This window comes from Parasteatoda tepidariorum, chromosome 12, assembly GCF_982258835.1.
Source record: "Parasteatoda tepidariorum strain Cologne lab strain chromosome 12, Ptep-v5.0, whole genome shotgun sequence".
NCBI lineage: Eukaryota > Metazoa > Arthropoda > Arachnida > Araneae > Theridiidae > Parasteatoda > Parasteatoda tepidariorum.
The window spans coordinates 49,645,221-49,662,254 of record NC_141766.1 but is presented as its reverse complement, the minus strand read 5'-3'; the positions used below and the strand labels follow the sequence as shown (position 1 = coordinate 49,662,254).

The 17,034-nt window shown below is 28.0% G+C and overlaps 1 protein-coding gene across 3 annotated transcripts in view; it reads left to right on the top strand.

Moving 5' to 3' along the window:
* LOC107455346 (atrial natriuretic peptide-converting enzyme) overlaps nucleotides 1-17,034 on the top strand; it is a 411,323-nt gene that overhangs the window by 236,769 nt on the left and 157,520 nt on the right. For all 3 annotated transcript variants that reach the window (XM_071188087.2, XM_071188086.2, XM_071188085.2), the window contains one exon: nucleotides 3,094-3,135. In XM_071188087.2, coding sequence (XP_071044188.2) covers nucleotides 3,094-3,135 — 42 coding nt within the window. The remainder of the gene's footprint in view (nucleotides 1-3,093; nucleotides 3,136-17,034) is intronic.

The following is a 17,034-nucleotide window of genomic DNA, read 5'->3' as shown; positions in this document are numbered from 1 at the left end:
TGTAAGTGAGTTGTTTTATCAAATGAACCGTGAAATGTGGTTTAATTAGTTTAGCTGGTTGTTTCACCTATCGTAAAATATGTTAAATTTTAAGCTTTTTAGTGTTAAGAAGCCCTATGGTGCCACTATCTAGTCGAGAATAAGAGAGTATTCTATTACTTTAGTCCAGGGTCACAAATTGGGGTGTGCAGAACACTAAAAACTCTTAATGCTTTGATGGGAATGAAGGAAATACTGAGGTGTCTACGATGAGACTCAAACCCCGTTCTGTCGTACATGAGATTTATAGATTAGCCCTCTCGTCTATAATATCAACCCAACTACAAAGAACTAAATGGTTTTATTAGGTGGGCCTAGTTGGTGCTGTAAAATGTTGGTTGTTTAACTGTATTAGGTGAAAGCAGTAAATAAACGGTTTCTCTGCTCAGTTAATAGTTTGAATACTATCTTATTTATGATTATTCGACTGTTTTGTTTTAATATGGTAAAATAACAAATAAATAAATTGTTAATTAACCATTTTTCCGATAAATTTACAACAATATACAACAGCATTTTAAAAATAGTAAAAACTACTTTAGTGTGCTAGCCTGACGTAAGAATTTACAATCAACATTTTATTTTTGTTCAAAGGTTATTTTTTGAATGGTCCAAAAATTTAGCATTCGCTTAATTTAGAGGGGAATTTAATTTCTCAAGAACTCAGCTTTCCAGCGTTGAACTAAAAAGAAATTATATTACCATTTTCAAGCTAATCACTAATTTGCAAACTAAATCTGACGGAAAGAAAAACAAAACAAAAAGAAAGAAAACAGCTCAAATTTGTGGATTCTATTGCATATTTATCTGACATATTGTCGATGGAAAGCATGATCCTTTCAAATAAATAATAACTTTAAAATAAATCAATTAGATATAGATGAAAAATGGACTATGCAAACTCATGTGAACCAAAATAGAATAATGACTTTTATCATTTCACTCCATCAATTTAAAATGGCATCTCTGAGTTTCTGAGAAATTCGAGAAAATTTTAAGAAATGAATCTATATAATTAATTGTGCGAGACCTAATCCGGTAAAGCATCAGAAAGCGTGTAGAATATTTCCCACGTCATTATTTTGCAAGTTTACGTGAATAAGTTTTTTTTTTCTTAAATCGAAACGGAATGTTTGTATTTGTTTGCAATTAATGGCTACATCGTGTAAGAATATGCTACAGAAGTAACATTTACAATATTTAAAGAGTTTTAAGAATTAAATACTTTTATCACGAAAACGAGTATTTATTTTAAACTAGTATTGTTTGTTTTTATCATTTTATTTGCAATAAAATTATATAAAAATAACTTATGTCGCCAGGTTATATTGGTAGTTTTTTTCATATTTTTCGAAAGACATTATTTTCTCTAAATTTATTACTTTTGCATATGACAGATGGAGAATTATGTGTGATTCCACACTGAAAAAAATATAAACAAAACTACCAGAATATGGTAAAATTTACAATGTTTTTGGCTGTGTAAGAACACCAAATAGCTCAGTAATATTTACCGTATTCTTTTGGTTATGATTTTGCAACAAATAATAATAAAATATGCTTTTATAGTATGTGATAAAATGTGGTAATTTTATCCTGATACCTTAGAGCATGGCTTGAAAACCATTTATTTGGACAGATTTACTCTTTAGTTTTGATTTTTTTCTGTTACAGAATGTGAGGTTATAAGAATTATAGTTACGTAAAACAGAATTTTCGGTGAAACATTACTATATGAACGGAAAAATTACGAAATGAATGTTTTAAATACCGTTTATTTTAGTTTTTTGTAAACCAGAATTACGTTTTATTACCATCGATATAACTATCATACAGTACGGTAATCATAACAAAAGTTTATCCCCACACGAAAAAACATTATACTGCACAAAAAATTATTTTAATGAAAAAAAAAAATTGCTCCCACATACATAGACAAGAAAAAAACAGTGTTAAATTGGTAAACTTCTAACTCATCTAACATAAAAAAATAATCATCCGGTACTTAAAAAAGTACAAAAGTTATGAAGTTATTTTGCTGCTTATTACAGTCCATTTCTCGTCTAATCTCTAGATTTCCAAACTCATGCCTGATCTCTAGATTTCCTCTTTTTATTTATAAAGTGGTAACAATTTACGCATGTTAATATTTTTATCATTGTTTAAAAAATTTTATTTATGATAACTTTGACCACTACATTGTGATTTACACAATTCAAATAAAATATATATTCATTAAAAATATTAGGCATTTGCATAGATAAAGCGATTCCTACTCGTACAAAATGCACGTGATTAAAACGATGCACAAAAAACAGTTAAACAAATGTATATTTTTTTTTTTAAAACGAGAAGAAAAATTCCACAACTTCATTTCGCAAATGTCTGCGAAGGACAGGAAATGTAAAGTAGTTAGTTGCAAAACAATTATAAATGCAGGATTTATGGAGCGCTGATAGATCTCCTTTAACACTACTTATTATTGTAAAATCAATTTTATATCGCTGCCATTAGAAATAATTGCAAAAAATGTAAAAAAAAAAAACAGATATATACACTTGAGAAATTTTGACTCATTTTCTTTATTAATTAAATTAAAAATAATTCAGTTGTGAGGGTTAATCCTGAATAGTGACACCCATAGCCAATAAAGACAAAACAAATTTACAATTTATTTAAGTATAATAATGAAAACTCGAACACGAAAACTCTCTAAGTAATCAAACTCTTACAATAAACAAATGAAATTAAATTTAAAACGCTGAATTGAAACCACTCGCTTTGTTATGTCAACACGAGCTTATTCCTCTGAGAACAAGAAATATGTAGTTTACATTCAAAAATAATTTTCTTTTTAGATAATAAACAAAGCAAGAATATAAATTTAAATTAACTTACTAAACATTAGGTACAATGTTAAGTAAACAAAATGTTGTCCTTAATGAAAAGGCACGCTTATGCTTACATTATTTAATATATTTGTGCTTTCTTTCAAAATAAATTTAAAACTTTGTTTAGGTAGCTAAATTAAATATTTTATTTTGTTTCTTTCAGAATCACAAAAATGCATTTCTTGTCTAAAGGTACTCTTGAAAGGTAAGTACAAACAATGTTTCATATTTTATGTGTTTATACATGTATGTCTTTCTATTTTTCTTTTTATTTATCATTAATGTATTAATGAGATTTAAGTTTGTTTGGTGCTGCCGTGATTTGATTGCTATTAAAATAACTTTTTCTTGAAAAAAAAAACGCAGGCTTAAAATTGTTAATAAAATTAAATTGTTCATTTTAATACGTCTTTCTTTTGTAGAGGATACATTAAAGTACACTCTAAACGTATTTTTTACTTCAATTTTTACTTTTCATTAAATGTTTGAGTTACTCTATGAACTATACAGCTGTATAGCAAAATTACGAAATGTAGTTAAATATGAAGCAATATGGGCCGTAAGGCCCAGTGGTTAGAGAATCGGTTTCCGGTTCGGATGGGCCGAAGTTCGATCTTCGACTCCAATAAGACCCACCGAGTGCATTTGATAAACTTATTCGTTAAATCTGTGGAATCGAAAGTACTATGGTTGGTCACTGACCAATACCACAGATAAAGAGATTCTGAAAAAAATGTCCTTCCCCTTCAGATTTATGTATAAGTTGAGGAAGAAGCCTCGCGAATAAGTGGTGCTGCCATCTATCAATCGGGTTTTGAGATAAGATTAACCTTCACCATTGCTCTTGCCAAAAAAAAAGGTGCAACTTTACAACTTAATTTTCAAAATGTCAGTGACTGGCGAGCTTGGCTTATCCAAGTGTCATTAGAAACAACAACAGAAACATGAAGCGAATATTCATTTACTGAAGAAATTTATTAACTATAGAATTTAATTAAGGCCTTCACTTTTTTACACCAAAATGTTGTTTAGATTATTTACAAATAAATACTTAAAATTTTTCGCAGGAAAACAGCCCAATACATAGAAACATCGCATTGCCTACACAGAAACTTTACCGTAAATCGCTTTCCCTGCACAATTATAAAATGTGGCCTACCATTATATTTCCCTCAAGCCCTTCAATTGTGTAAGAGCTCAGAATCTGATATACTTCGCTAAATATAACTAATAATATCCTTATGAAAGCTAATAAAAAGGCATAAATAAATGGCACAAAATAGAGTATTCCAAACAGCATGGAAATGAATGAAGGAAAATGTGCAGATAATTTGAAGACATTGTTAAAAACAAAATAAAGGCGGGTACGCACGTATATATTTACATAGTTATCTTCTGATTGTATTGTATCTGAAATAGTTCATTATATTTTTAAATAATAATTTTTATTCTTTTTGCTGATTGAATTACGGAGCACTATTGCTGATTAAAACCTACAGGCATATATTTTTATTGCTAGCTTATGTGTTTTATTTCTTTGTTATAGCATTGCATTAATAATATCGTTAATCTTCGAGCCTTCAAAATAGATTACAAATCTCTTTCTACTCTTGAGATAATATCAAGCATAGGATAATTTCATCTTGCTCATATATCCATATATATCACGGATGTGGAATAAATTATTACGTTTAATATTATGTTTAATCATTATTAAGTTTAATCTTTAATATTGAAAATGCATTCACACTGAAAGAAAAAGAGCACTAAAGAAAAAGAGCACTAAAACTTTTTTCTTACTTTCGCTTTAAATATTATTTATTAATAAAATATTTTCATGGAAATTATACATCGAATATAATTCAGCGTTATATTTACATGGTATATTGATATTAGTTATAAAATTTTGTCTAAGTCTTAAAATAATTGCATGATTTTAGAAACAGGAAAATTTAATCATAAAACTATTAAACGAAACAACAAGCACTCATAAACGTTATCAAAATGTAAAAAATTTGCTTCTTTATTTTTGTTCGCTACTTTCTAAGATAAATTACTTCATTAAAAAAGAAAACTTCAAAAATTCAAATCACAAAAGAATTGAAAATTTTGAAAGTTTTTCACAAAATATACCATGTTTAGACTCTAAATCGCTTAATTAAATAATCAAATTGTTTTTTTTTTCTTGCATCCCTTCATTTATTCAACTAAACACAAAGAAGCCAACTGTTCCGCACTTGACGAAATATTTTAAAAAACGTTAGGGAACTACAAGCTAAAATGTACAGATTTCCGATGAATTTTGCCAGTTTTTAAAAGGCACTGCTTAACTGTAGCAAAGTAATGCATCACATAAGCCTTTCAACTGTTTAGAAGTAATGGTGAGTAAAACCCCTATAAATCGAATGTACTAAACCAAGATTACCACACGAAAATATTTATCCGTTGTCCAGAGCAAAGTTAGCATCACTGTAAATAGTTTTAGAATTGAGTAATTGGTAAACACCATACTTTTGAAAGCTATTTTGGAATTTGAGTTTGCTACAATTGAATTGCGTTTTAATCCACAACCAATATAAATGAAGTGCATTATACAATATACTCTATATATTTTCAAAGTTGAAAGGACGCTAAAAGAATTTAGCGAGATAATGAGTTTTCGAGATAAAAAGTTCAGAACTAAATATGTTCTAAAAAGTAGAAAAGTAATATCTAAAATATTACTATAAAAAGCAGAGTTATGAAGCATAAGAATGACTACTAATAAATATGTATTTAATGATAATTGACTACAAGTCTAAATAACGCAATAATAATTTACTTTTATAAGTACGAAAAAAATAATTATTCATTAAATCGAAAAGCATTGGTTTACAATAAACAAACATTGTGATTTTTCAAAAAAAAAAATAATAATAATAATTTCTATTTCGAAAAAATTCGACACAAGAGGTTTTAAGAAGAAACTCTTCGACGTAGGAATTCAAATTAACATTATTTGGATATATAGAGCCTAGGGGTAAAATATTTTTTTTTGATAAAACAAGGCTTTCGAAATATCGAAAGTATACTGTACTGTATTATGTTTTTTAGTAGAAAGTACATTTTTTTCAACTGACTAAGAAAACAGAAACTGATGTGTAAATATTTAAACATTATTTTTTTAGTGGGTTCTCTTAAAAAAAAATTAAAAAATATGGTCTAAACAACCAGCATGGTCTACTATGTTTCGGAATGGAAATTTCTGCTTCTGGTTTTCTATGGAAACACGAAAAAGCTCGGTTATTTTCACCGAAAGTCTTCGGTAATGATTTTGGTAAAATTAACAATGAAAAATGACTTCACAATTTGTGATAAGATTTGGTACTTTTTATATGGTACCGCAAAAAGTGACATAAAAACCATTAAGTTAAGATTAATATTCAGTTTTGTATTTTTTTACTATATTTATCATATGAGCAGAGGTACATATTTTAGATTTATTAACCAGAATTATGATTATTTTTGCCGGAAAAGCCATTACCATAGAGTATGGTAATTTTACCGGAATTTCTTTCTCCGTGTATTAATTTTAAACTTTATATGGGAGATTATCATATTAAATATTAATAAAAATTATGTCATTCAGTTGTTTTTCAGAGAAAATGTTTTTCAGAAAAAATTTTATTCAGTTGTTTTTAGGTGAAACAAATTATTTTGACTACTGCAAAATGTATTTAGTTTTTAAACTGACGTGTGGTATTTTTAAATTAAAGCCATGCTTCAAACATTAATATTTTACTTGCTTGACATATAACTTATCGACCACTACCTAATTTTATATGGAAAAAAAATTGCTATGTATGTAAAATGCATTTAATTAGTTTGTGTTTTATTAAAAGTAGCGAAATACATTTAGTTCTACAGAACACTGCTCTCGTCAAAAATGAGCTTTTTAACCCCTTACCGATCTTATTATTTTCAAGAAAACGATCATTAAAGTGCCTATGTGTTTTTTAGGTTGAAATTCAAAACTCCATATGTACTATATATGTACTCCGTATATTCATATGAGACGAAAAAAAATTAGTAAAAATTGAAAAAATATGACAATCAAGGCTGACGTCATCAGGGGGTACCAGTCCTGAATTGTCATAATAATGCAAAACTTTTTCTATCGAGAAAGCTAAGACAAATGTCAAAAAATGCTTTCTCTGTACCCCAAAAGTTTTGCTCCAGTCCAGAATAAGAATACAAAAATAAATAGTGAAATATGTAATAAAATACAGTTTAAATTACAGAAGCATAAAACAGTAGAATAAAGAAAATATAGTCTTTCTATAGTCCTTCTATATTTGTCTATATTTGTCTCACTCATAAAGTTTACAATGTTAAAAACATTTTATCACAGAACACAAACCCCAGGTATTCACAAAGAGCATAAGAAGCGGAGATAATATTGCAAAATTCATATCACAAATACATAGGTTCGCATAGTGCTGACATCTTGTTAAAATTATACTAACTATCTCCTGTTGCAATTAAAATAATCTGGTGCACTTATCTAGAGAGGAAAATAAGAATTTTAAAAAAATTCGGCCGCAAAAGATATATTTAAACTCTTTTGGTGCATTACTTTTGAATGCTACAGTCCGGAAATATCACGGGCACGAAAAATAGGAGACGAAAACTCACCCCATAATTCTGACAAGAGCGGGAGAGTAAAGGTTAAAAGAAGAAATTATAGCGTTTATCAAATTAAAGTTATAGATAAAACTTCAATATGAATACATATTTAATATTTCAAAAAATATTTAACTTTATTTGCAATAAAATAATGCTACGGAAAGAATATTTTTTTTGCATTAATTTAATGTCTTAAAATTTGTTAATAACACTCTCTTTATCGCATTTTTACCAACACGTTTATTTATTTTTGCTCTTTAAAAATCTTACACATTAGACCAGTAAAAATAACTACCGTGTTTAAAGTTAAAAGAAAACTAATTATGAAAGGAAATAAAAATATTCTAGCCGGATGCTAAGTTTTTTCTTTTTTTCAAAAAAACTTAGACATTAAAATATATTAATAAGAGAGCTGCTTAATTAAGTGAATAGAACGAATTACTAGAAAATGTACTCACGAACTTCTGCTAAAAACAGTAGGCGTAACAATTCTTAGATTTATATTTCTTACTTGTTTATTCCTTACAGCAAAACAAAGAGTCAATTAAAAGCTTTTGCTTTGTTTCCTCATCTACTTATTATTCAAATTGAACGTTGAGAAGAATCTCACTTTGTTGCATACAAAACAAATCAGGTAATGTAATTACTAAGCCCGCAGCTGTCAGAAAAACAATTAAGTTTCACTGACTACAAATTAACCAATTTGAATAAAGTCTAGCTGGATACTTTGCGTTTACTTAGCCGTGAAATTGTACTCTTTTTAAAATAATAGTTTTTTTGCCTAGATCGTTGTGTATGATATAACATACAAATATAACTACTTTCTTTTTGGAAGATGCTGCTTTTTGGTATAATGGTTTCATAATGTGAATAAAAAAGAAATTTATAATACGTGTCTGAAAAAAAAAGTATTCTGTGTGTTTATGAGGAACGTAAAGATGTAAGAAATGATAAATAACTTCAAAATTAGTTTAATATTTCATTACAGATAGTGTTTTTTCATCTGGTAATTTGTTTCGGAAGTTAAAATTCTACATGCGTTAACAGAAATAAATGATAGGAAAAAAAAGTTAAGAAAAAAAGTACATTAAGCAGTAATAGAATGTGCGTCAAGAAATAGAAAAAGTGGTGATCAATAAAAAGAAAAGTCGATGTGATTAAATTTGGCGAAATATTCTGATTGCTATGAAATGGATTGTTTTAAAAACCGTTTGTTTGGCTCAGTTCGCCCTTATTTAGAATTTATGCCATTAAATTCTACATTCTGATCAATTCCATTCTTTGAAGTAGAATATTAAAAAATATTGCTTTAAATATATTCCATTTAAAAATACATAATTGTTTTTAATGTTAATAGGGTGATTCCACAATTTTGTTCAAGACTTGACGCAGGAAATTAAATAATAAAATTTTTTTGTAAATATATATCTATGCTTGAAATATCTTAGTAACTAATGACCAATACATAAAAATAATAATATTCATATTCATAAAAAAACCTTAGTAAAATTATAAATTCTAATTGCGCTTCATGGAAAAGAAAAATAGTATGGTCAAAACTACCAGAATATGGTAACATTTACCGTGTTTCTGACTCCATAAGGACGCTTAAAAAGCCCGGTAATTTTTACGAGTTGCTTTGGTTACGACTTTGATAAAATTGAGACTAAAATATGGATTTATAAAATGTGACAAAAATTGGTAAATTTGGTAATTCCATCATGATACCTTAAAGCAGGGATGGGCAAACCTTTCCGGTCGAGGGCCAAAAATCGAAGAAAAAAAATTTTGGTGGGCTAAATAAAAACATCTAAAATAAAAAAATACTATATGCAATTTTCAATGTAAATATTTAATGAGATGAATGAAATTGCGATTTCATTTTTAAAAGTTCCTTATATTAAGGTTCCAAGTGAGATGTACTTATTTTAAGGAACAAGGAGGGTAAACTACTTCTAGGTAACTACTTCTGAAATGATTTTTTCTCAGGTTTGTAGATAAAAACACTTGTTCATACATAAATAAAAGGAAGCAAACATAGACCTGATTTTCTAGGCATGAAATATTTGGGAAACTAGCTTTTGTTAATGATTTGTAAAACTCAATTTTTGGCATATTCAGAAACAATTGCTTCAGATGGCACCAATCTACGGCTATTCTATAAAGAACTTCTGCTCATTTCACCAATTGAAGCTGTCTGTGCTAGCCTCCATCAATTTATTATTTTGTAGAACAAAAATAGAGAAAGTTAAAAGGTCCGCAGTACTTAGTTAAAAAAGAAAGAAAAATAATTTTAAACGAAGTAGACAAGAAAATGGATGTATATTGTTTATATTCGCCACAGATCAGCAAGTTAAAATTCCATCCGCGGGCCGGATAAAACCTTCCGGCGGGCCACAGTTGGCCCGCGGGCCGTAGTTTCCCCATCCCTGCCTTAAAGCATGACATAAAAAACATTTATTCGGTTAAATCAATTTCAGTTTTGTATTTTTTGAGTAATAAGAGATCAAAATTTGAAAACTAGAATTTCCTGTAAACCGTTATATACGAATGGAAAAAATTACGAAATGTATGGTTTAAAAGCAGTAAACATTGGTTTCATTAACCAGAATTAATTTTTTTTACCAGGAATGTCAATACTATAAAGTACGATAATTTTAACTGATTTTTTCTCCGTATGTAAATGAAATTAATTTGGAGAAATAAAAGCACTTTAAAAATGGATCATCCCAATTTTTAAAGTTAAAATGTCATAATCTTTCAAACAAAAAACATTTTTCTTTAGCAAAAACTTTATTGGATACTAAAATATATAAAGTTGGAAAGTAATATTTGAGATGCCTTTCTTGTCAGAGTTCTGAAATGTTTTTAAGAGCGTAGTACCATTCATAATCTTATCCACAATTATTTGCTTACAAATTAGTGGCAAATAAATGTTTCATTAATTATTAATTTATGTATTTCTAAAAACTGGAAGTAAATTACGAAAAAGTAATTCAAATAAATTACCATGTCAATGCATAACTATTACTATGTATTTGATTCATAAAGCGTAAAAACTATAAACTAATTTCATTAATGCGCATATTATGAACTACACAATGTTTTCGTCAGTCGTAGTATAAAGCACAATTTGACCAGATTACATAAAGTTTGTCATGGCCTTTAATTCAACTTTATTTTCTAAGAAACTATTTTAACGCATCAACATAATTGGAGATATATCCGGATTTTCCGTGGAATTTTATTTTCATATTGAGTGTCATAGCATAACTTATACATTTTTATTTCATTCTTAAATTTCTAAATTTAATTAATAATGATTTTAACCACTAATACTCATTAATAAATTAAACTTATTAATAAATGCATGATAATTCGTGCAATTATGTGTATAAAAATTATTTATGCCTCTAACGGGTTATTTAATTCTGATTTCACTAATAATTATTCAAATAATTAAAAAGTTGTAGGTCTACATGATCATATCAGCACAGATTATGATGTCTATTTTAAATAAAAATTCGTAATTAATTAATAAGGACATTTAAACAAAACGCTCTTTGGAGCCTTTACGGATTTTGATAATGCTAAAATTAGTTTAAACGTCTATATAATCATTTTCGAGGTGGTAAATAACAAACATACTTAATATCACTTGGCTTAGTGACAAGCAACCAAAAAAATATATATAATGGAAGATAAAATAAAAGCAGAAAGCTTGACAGTGGCAATGAAGATAAAAGCAAATTTCTTTGCACCACTTCTTTTAAAAAGAAGTTCTTTTTATCGAAATAAAGCAGTGCATGACAAAGAATTTCCACAATAAGTGGAGAAAATAAAACATTGCCGTAAGTGCTTCAGAACATGCGTGTCACCATGGGCTATAGAAACCGCTACTTAAAGTCACTGACCTATGAGTTTTATGCACTTAATGTAGCGTTAAAGTGCCATAAGACGTTTATGTGACAAGGGATAGAAATAATGCTTTATTTACTGGTTATGTCCTTTTCACGAGTATCACACTACTTAATATATTGTGAGATTACTAAACTAAGTGGTCGAAAAATATTGCTGGGATATGGCTATAAATTCAGACTAAACGGGCAATGATATTATCCGCATCATAAAATAAACTAAATATTGCATTGGAAATCCTAATATAAAATTATAATATCTTTACTTTATATAATACCAATTTGATGGATGGGTTGAAAATCATATAAAATGTTATCACTAAGACATTTTCAAGTTTTTATTCACTATTCACACCTTTGATACTATTTTGATAGATGAATCAAATAGGAATGAAAAAGATACATCAAGAAATATATCTAAGACATTCTGCAGCTATACACATTTAGAACCATTTTAATTGAAATACATATAAACGGAGAAAATAAGTTGAGAAAGCATCGCCGTTTACGCAAGATTAGTTTTTTAAATTTGATATAACTGTTTCAATGTATTTACACTTTTTTTATCTCATGTTATTACTTTTGTATATACCAGTTTAGTTAAGTACCATTTTGTCACTTTCACGTAGTTTATGTTGATAAATTGTTAGTACTTACTTATCTTTTCAGTCAGTTTAAAACTTTTTGTTCAGGGCATCATATCTTGCTTTGGAATTTGAGAAATTGAATATCATTCATATCAGTTCGATAAATTTCTTGATGTGTAAATTACTGATATAAGCCTTCGCTCAGAGGCTGATTAACTTCGTCAGTTTTCTTCAAATTTTTCTCAAAACTCAACAGCATGTATATTGCTGATGTTGTTTCCAATTGACACAAACATTTTATTTTATGATGAAACACTTTGTGGAACATAAGTTAAGCAGTCAACTAGTGTTACATAATTTAAGAATTGAGTAAGTGATTCTTACACTTAAACTACTTAAAAACTCAATAAATTGAAATACAAATTCATGCATTATTGATACAGCATGGATTGATTTAAAAGACTGGTGAAGAATAAGAGCTTCCAGGTGGGGAATTCAAGTGAAATGGTGATTGATAAGAAAACCGATATCTATGAAATGCTTACAGAAAGTAATATTTTGATAATCAAATTTATTTTTGGGGTGCGCTTCCCGAATGATTGTGGAAACAATTTTTCGTAAGTTCTTTCTTGTCTAAGCTAAATTTCCTTCAAAACGTTCTTTGCTTCTCTTTTAACTTGTTCAGTTTTGACACATAGAATCAAAGCAAGAAGCAGTACATAGTCAGCAAAAGAAAATGTTTGATAATGTAGTTAAGTAATATAATTGTCAAAATAGGTCTTATTGGCAAGCTCTTAGGAACACCCTTGTTAATTTTTTTTTTCCTTGTAAAAATTTTCATCATTAAAAGTCGCCATTTTGAGGTGTAAAAAATTTCAAGTATTTGTCATAAGAACGTTTGGAACTGATATTCAACACTGGAACGGTTCGTTCGTTTAGCTTAGACACCGGTGCCTGTTTAGTTTGTTCTCCTTTCCGAATTTTTGCAGCTTATTGGAAAAATTTTCATGACTTTTAATCATTTTCCATGGTGATTACACATAAAATATTTTGCAGTTTTGAGTTAATTAGGAAAGATTTTACAGCTAAATATACCTAGAACGCACGCTGGTGTCGTTTTGACACCAAGGCAATTTATCATTATAAATAGCCGTCGTTCAAGCTTTTGGAGAGTTCTATTTTACGCTTGCAAGATTTGTTGGATAACATTCACCATCCTAACATTTCTGAATTTTTACGTGTCGTTGGTATTTTTAACTGCATATAAAAGGTTTTACACATCTACTGTTTAATACACTTTTGTAAATATCTTATCACTTTCGTACATTATACTTACTTCGTGCGTTTTATACTGTATTCCTACTTTTTATCTGATTTTACTCACACAATTTATCTTGTTTTATTCACTTAGTATTGTTTTATCAGTTATAATTGTACTAAATTTAAAATTTTGTATGCACTTAGTCTTTTGAACTGTTTCACCATATTGTTTGGTGCAGCATGCCTTCCTTTGGACCATGTGCCACTAAACCCTACATTCAATCAATCAAATAGCCGTCGTTCAACTAAAGATAGTTCACTAAGTAGATACCATTAGTGAAACAAACTTCCCTAAGTACTGCCGCACATTTGTTTGACCTTGAATGCAGTGTTATTGAGTTCACAGCGGAAATGAATGAATTATGATAAAATTGTTGCGTCTAAGTGCTTTGTTACATGACATTTACCTTTTCTTTTTATAAAATAAATGTCATTTCAAACCTTGCGCAGAGCAGACACCCATAAACAATGGTAAATACTGAATTTAAATAAATTACAAATTCGCTAAAACGCAGAAAGTGCGAAATTAAAGAATCTAATGGAAACGAAACTGAAAAATCTGTGTCTCTTGCATGAAAATGGTGTGCGGGAAATGTGCAGGAAAGATTGAAAAGATCCATTGGAATTGAGGTATAAACAAAACATTATGCATAAAAACGCTAAATAATGAATAGAAAACATGTTCATATTTTTACTTCATCATAAATTCAATTGGAAAAAAATCAATTTAATTAATTTTATATAAAAATATATATAAAAAGATAAAATCTGTAACGTTACTAAAAATGTTGTTTTCTAAAGAGTCTCTGGTTACAAAAATTTTCCGCGATGCCCAGAAACAAAATCCCATTCTTTGTTACCAAAATAGCGTAATCTTATACTTTTTTTCATTGTGCTACTAGTAATGCAAAAGCTTAAAATATTTGAGGATTACCCAAACTTCTGATGATACAATTTCTGATAACATTCAAAAAGTAAATTTTCTTACTATAACAAAACTCATTTTTTATACCTTTTACGAAAGAAAAAAGAAAAGTTAGTTTCATTTTATATTTTTTAGCCTTTTAAAATTTATTTTTCATATTGTTTTTAAGGAGATAGCAGCTGCTTTTGTTTAAAAGGATGGACAAGAAAAATCCCTTGCAATGATGCATATTTCCGTATTTGGTGCATGCTTTTTTCCACCTAAACAAGTATATATATAATATATCCCAATAAGTCATTTGGTTTTAATATTTCAAAGTTTGTTTCATCAAAATAAAAATACATTTGATTATTTCAGGTCTATTATTTATTGATTTATTCTGCTTAAGTTATCTTGATGGTTTTTGATTTCATCGAGAAAACAATGAATATTTTTTTATGTATTTTTCTCTATAATTTAACTTGGGGTTCTGAATTTTTTACAAGAATCCAACATAGCTGAATACAATACTTAAACAAGCGTTTTTTTAAACAATGGAAATAAATGTTATAATTAAATTTTATGTGGACCTTAAATTTGATGAAGAAAGATATTGTAAAACCTTGCAAGCGTGATAAACGCCCTTAAATCATTCTACTGACTTGAAAAAACTTTTAAAAGACAAAAAAAACATGATTTTTGTTTTTAATAAAAATGATCGATCTCGAAACAAAATTAAAAAGATAAATATTTTTTTCTTTTTGTCAAAAAAATATTTTGTAAAAGACCCATAGTCAAGAGCATGAAATAAGCAACACGATAACTTAAACTAATTGTCAAGTTTTAATTTAATAGGCTTATCAGAAGTCCAGAAATGTTGCGTATAATGTCAAAAAACTTGAATTGAGAAGAACAGATTTAAAGACAAAACTTTGAATAAATAATTTTCACCAAAATACTTGGATTTGCCGACGATTCTAATTTAGAAAATGGGTGCGTTATTTTCTTCTTTCTATGAGTGGGTTTTATTATTTTTGCCATAACTTTGAAAGTTTTTTGAGAATTTTCTTATATTTGGTGTCAAATTTCTCAAAGAAAACATATCGTAACACATATTAAAAAAAATGTTTGCTCGAAAAACCTCTCTACACCCCTTTGTTCATAGCTTTAACAAAACATTGAAATTGAAGTTAATAAAAAGCTACTCAGGGCAGTAGAAAATATGAAACAAAATTACTCTATATTTATTTAAAGTTTTTAATAATATATATAAACATAAATATACATACATATCAAATTTTCAATCATAGTTTTTGAATAAAACGTGGATTAAATATGAATACTTAATAAAATGCTCCAAGGATTTGAATGTAATTTTAAGGCTAATTAAAAATATTGATTTTCACTTTATTTTTTTCAGAATTGATTTAAACCCTAAATGGTAGACTTTATCTCTTGGTTTCTTCCGTCAGAAAATTGAACTGAAATAAATATAGAACCATTTTAATAGCAAGAGATGAAGTCGGATATGCTGCGTAAAATGTAAACGAATTAACATTCTTTAGATACACTGGACAAACATTGTTCTAAACTAAGCTGATTAAAAGTAATTTTAATCATATAGAACGATATACCTCATTAATATTTTAGATTAATATGCTACAATAAACTACTAAAAGCAGAATCTTATAAACATATGAAATAAAATAGTTTATAACTGTTTTAGTGTATTCATCATCCTTATCTCATTACATTTATTTTGGAATGTACTTTTTTTACAGTTGGTGCATTTTTAAGAAGTAAAATGCACAGTATAAGAGTACTTAACATCAGATCTGTTTTAAAACTGTTTGTTTAATGCAGCATGCCTTTTAATGGGCATTGGGCCATTACATTCTACATTTAATTCAATTCCTACAACTGGAAGAGTAATAATAGAAAAGCTAACTGATCCGCTTTCCGCAAAATACTTTATAAATCAGTAAAGAATTCAAGACTAAAGAGCAAGGAATTTTCTTTGTCCGAAATATATATTCGGTTAAAAATACAATAGGGTCACCACGAAATTACTAGTATGAAGTGATGTTTTAAATACGTTTGAGTTATTCATGAATCATGGTAGACAGCTTCATATCAAATCATGTTTACTAAATCAATAATTATAATTTAAGGGAAAACAACACAGTAGAAGCCTGTAAAAAAGGGGCTTTTTATTGAATTTTTCAACGTTTTAACTAAACTTCATACAGTTTTTTTTATCTTATTGTATACATTTTAATCTGCATTTTATCATTTAAAAAATACAAAAATTAAAAAAAACAGCTTTTATATAATACAATGTTTATTTATTTATTTTTTTAAACTATCCATAACTTACTTTACTCATAACTTGAAAGAAAATTCTCCAAATTTGAATTAGTTTTGGTTTTTATAAAACTACATGAATGTATTTATCACAGAACGTAAGAATTTTTAAAAAAAAAATTTTTCCACAAAATTAGTTGTGTTGTGAAAAAAAATCAGAAAAATGCCTCAAGCTACATTTTTGTGGATTAATCAAAACCGAGCAACCCAATTAAATCTCTTAAGTGCAACGAAAACTATATTGCGAGCATTGTGTCAAAACTTGAAGTAAATCGGTTGATAATTATACAAATCAACAATACTGCAAGCCATAGAAACATAGTTTCGTGTAAATTGCATATGAAGTT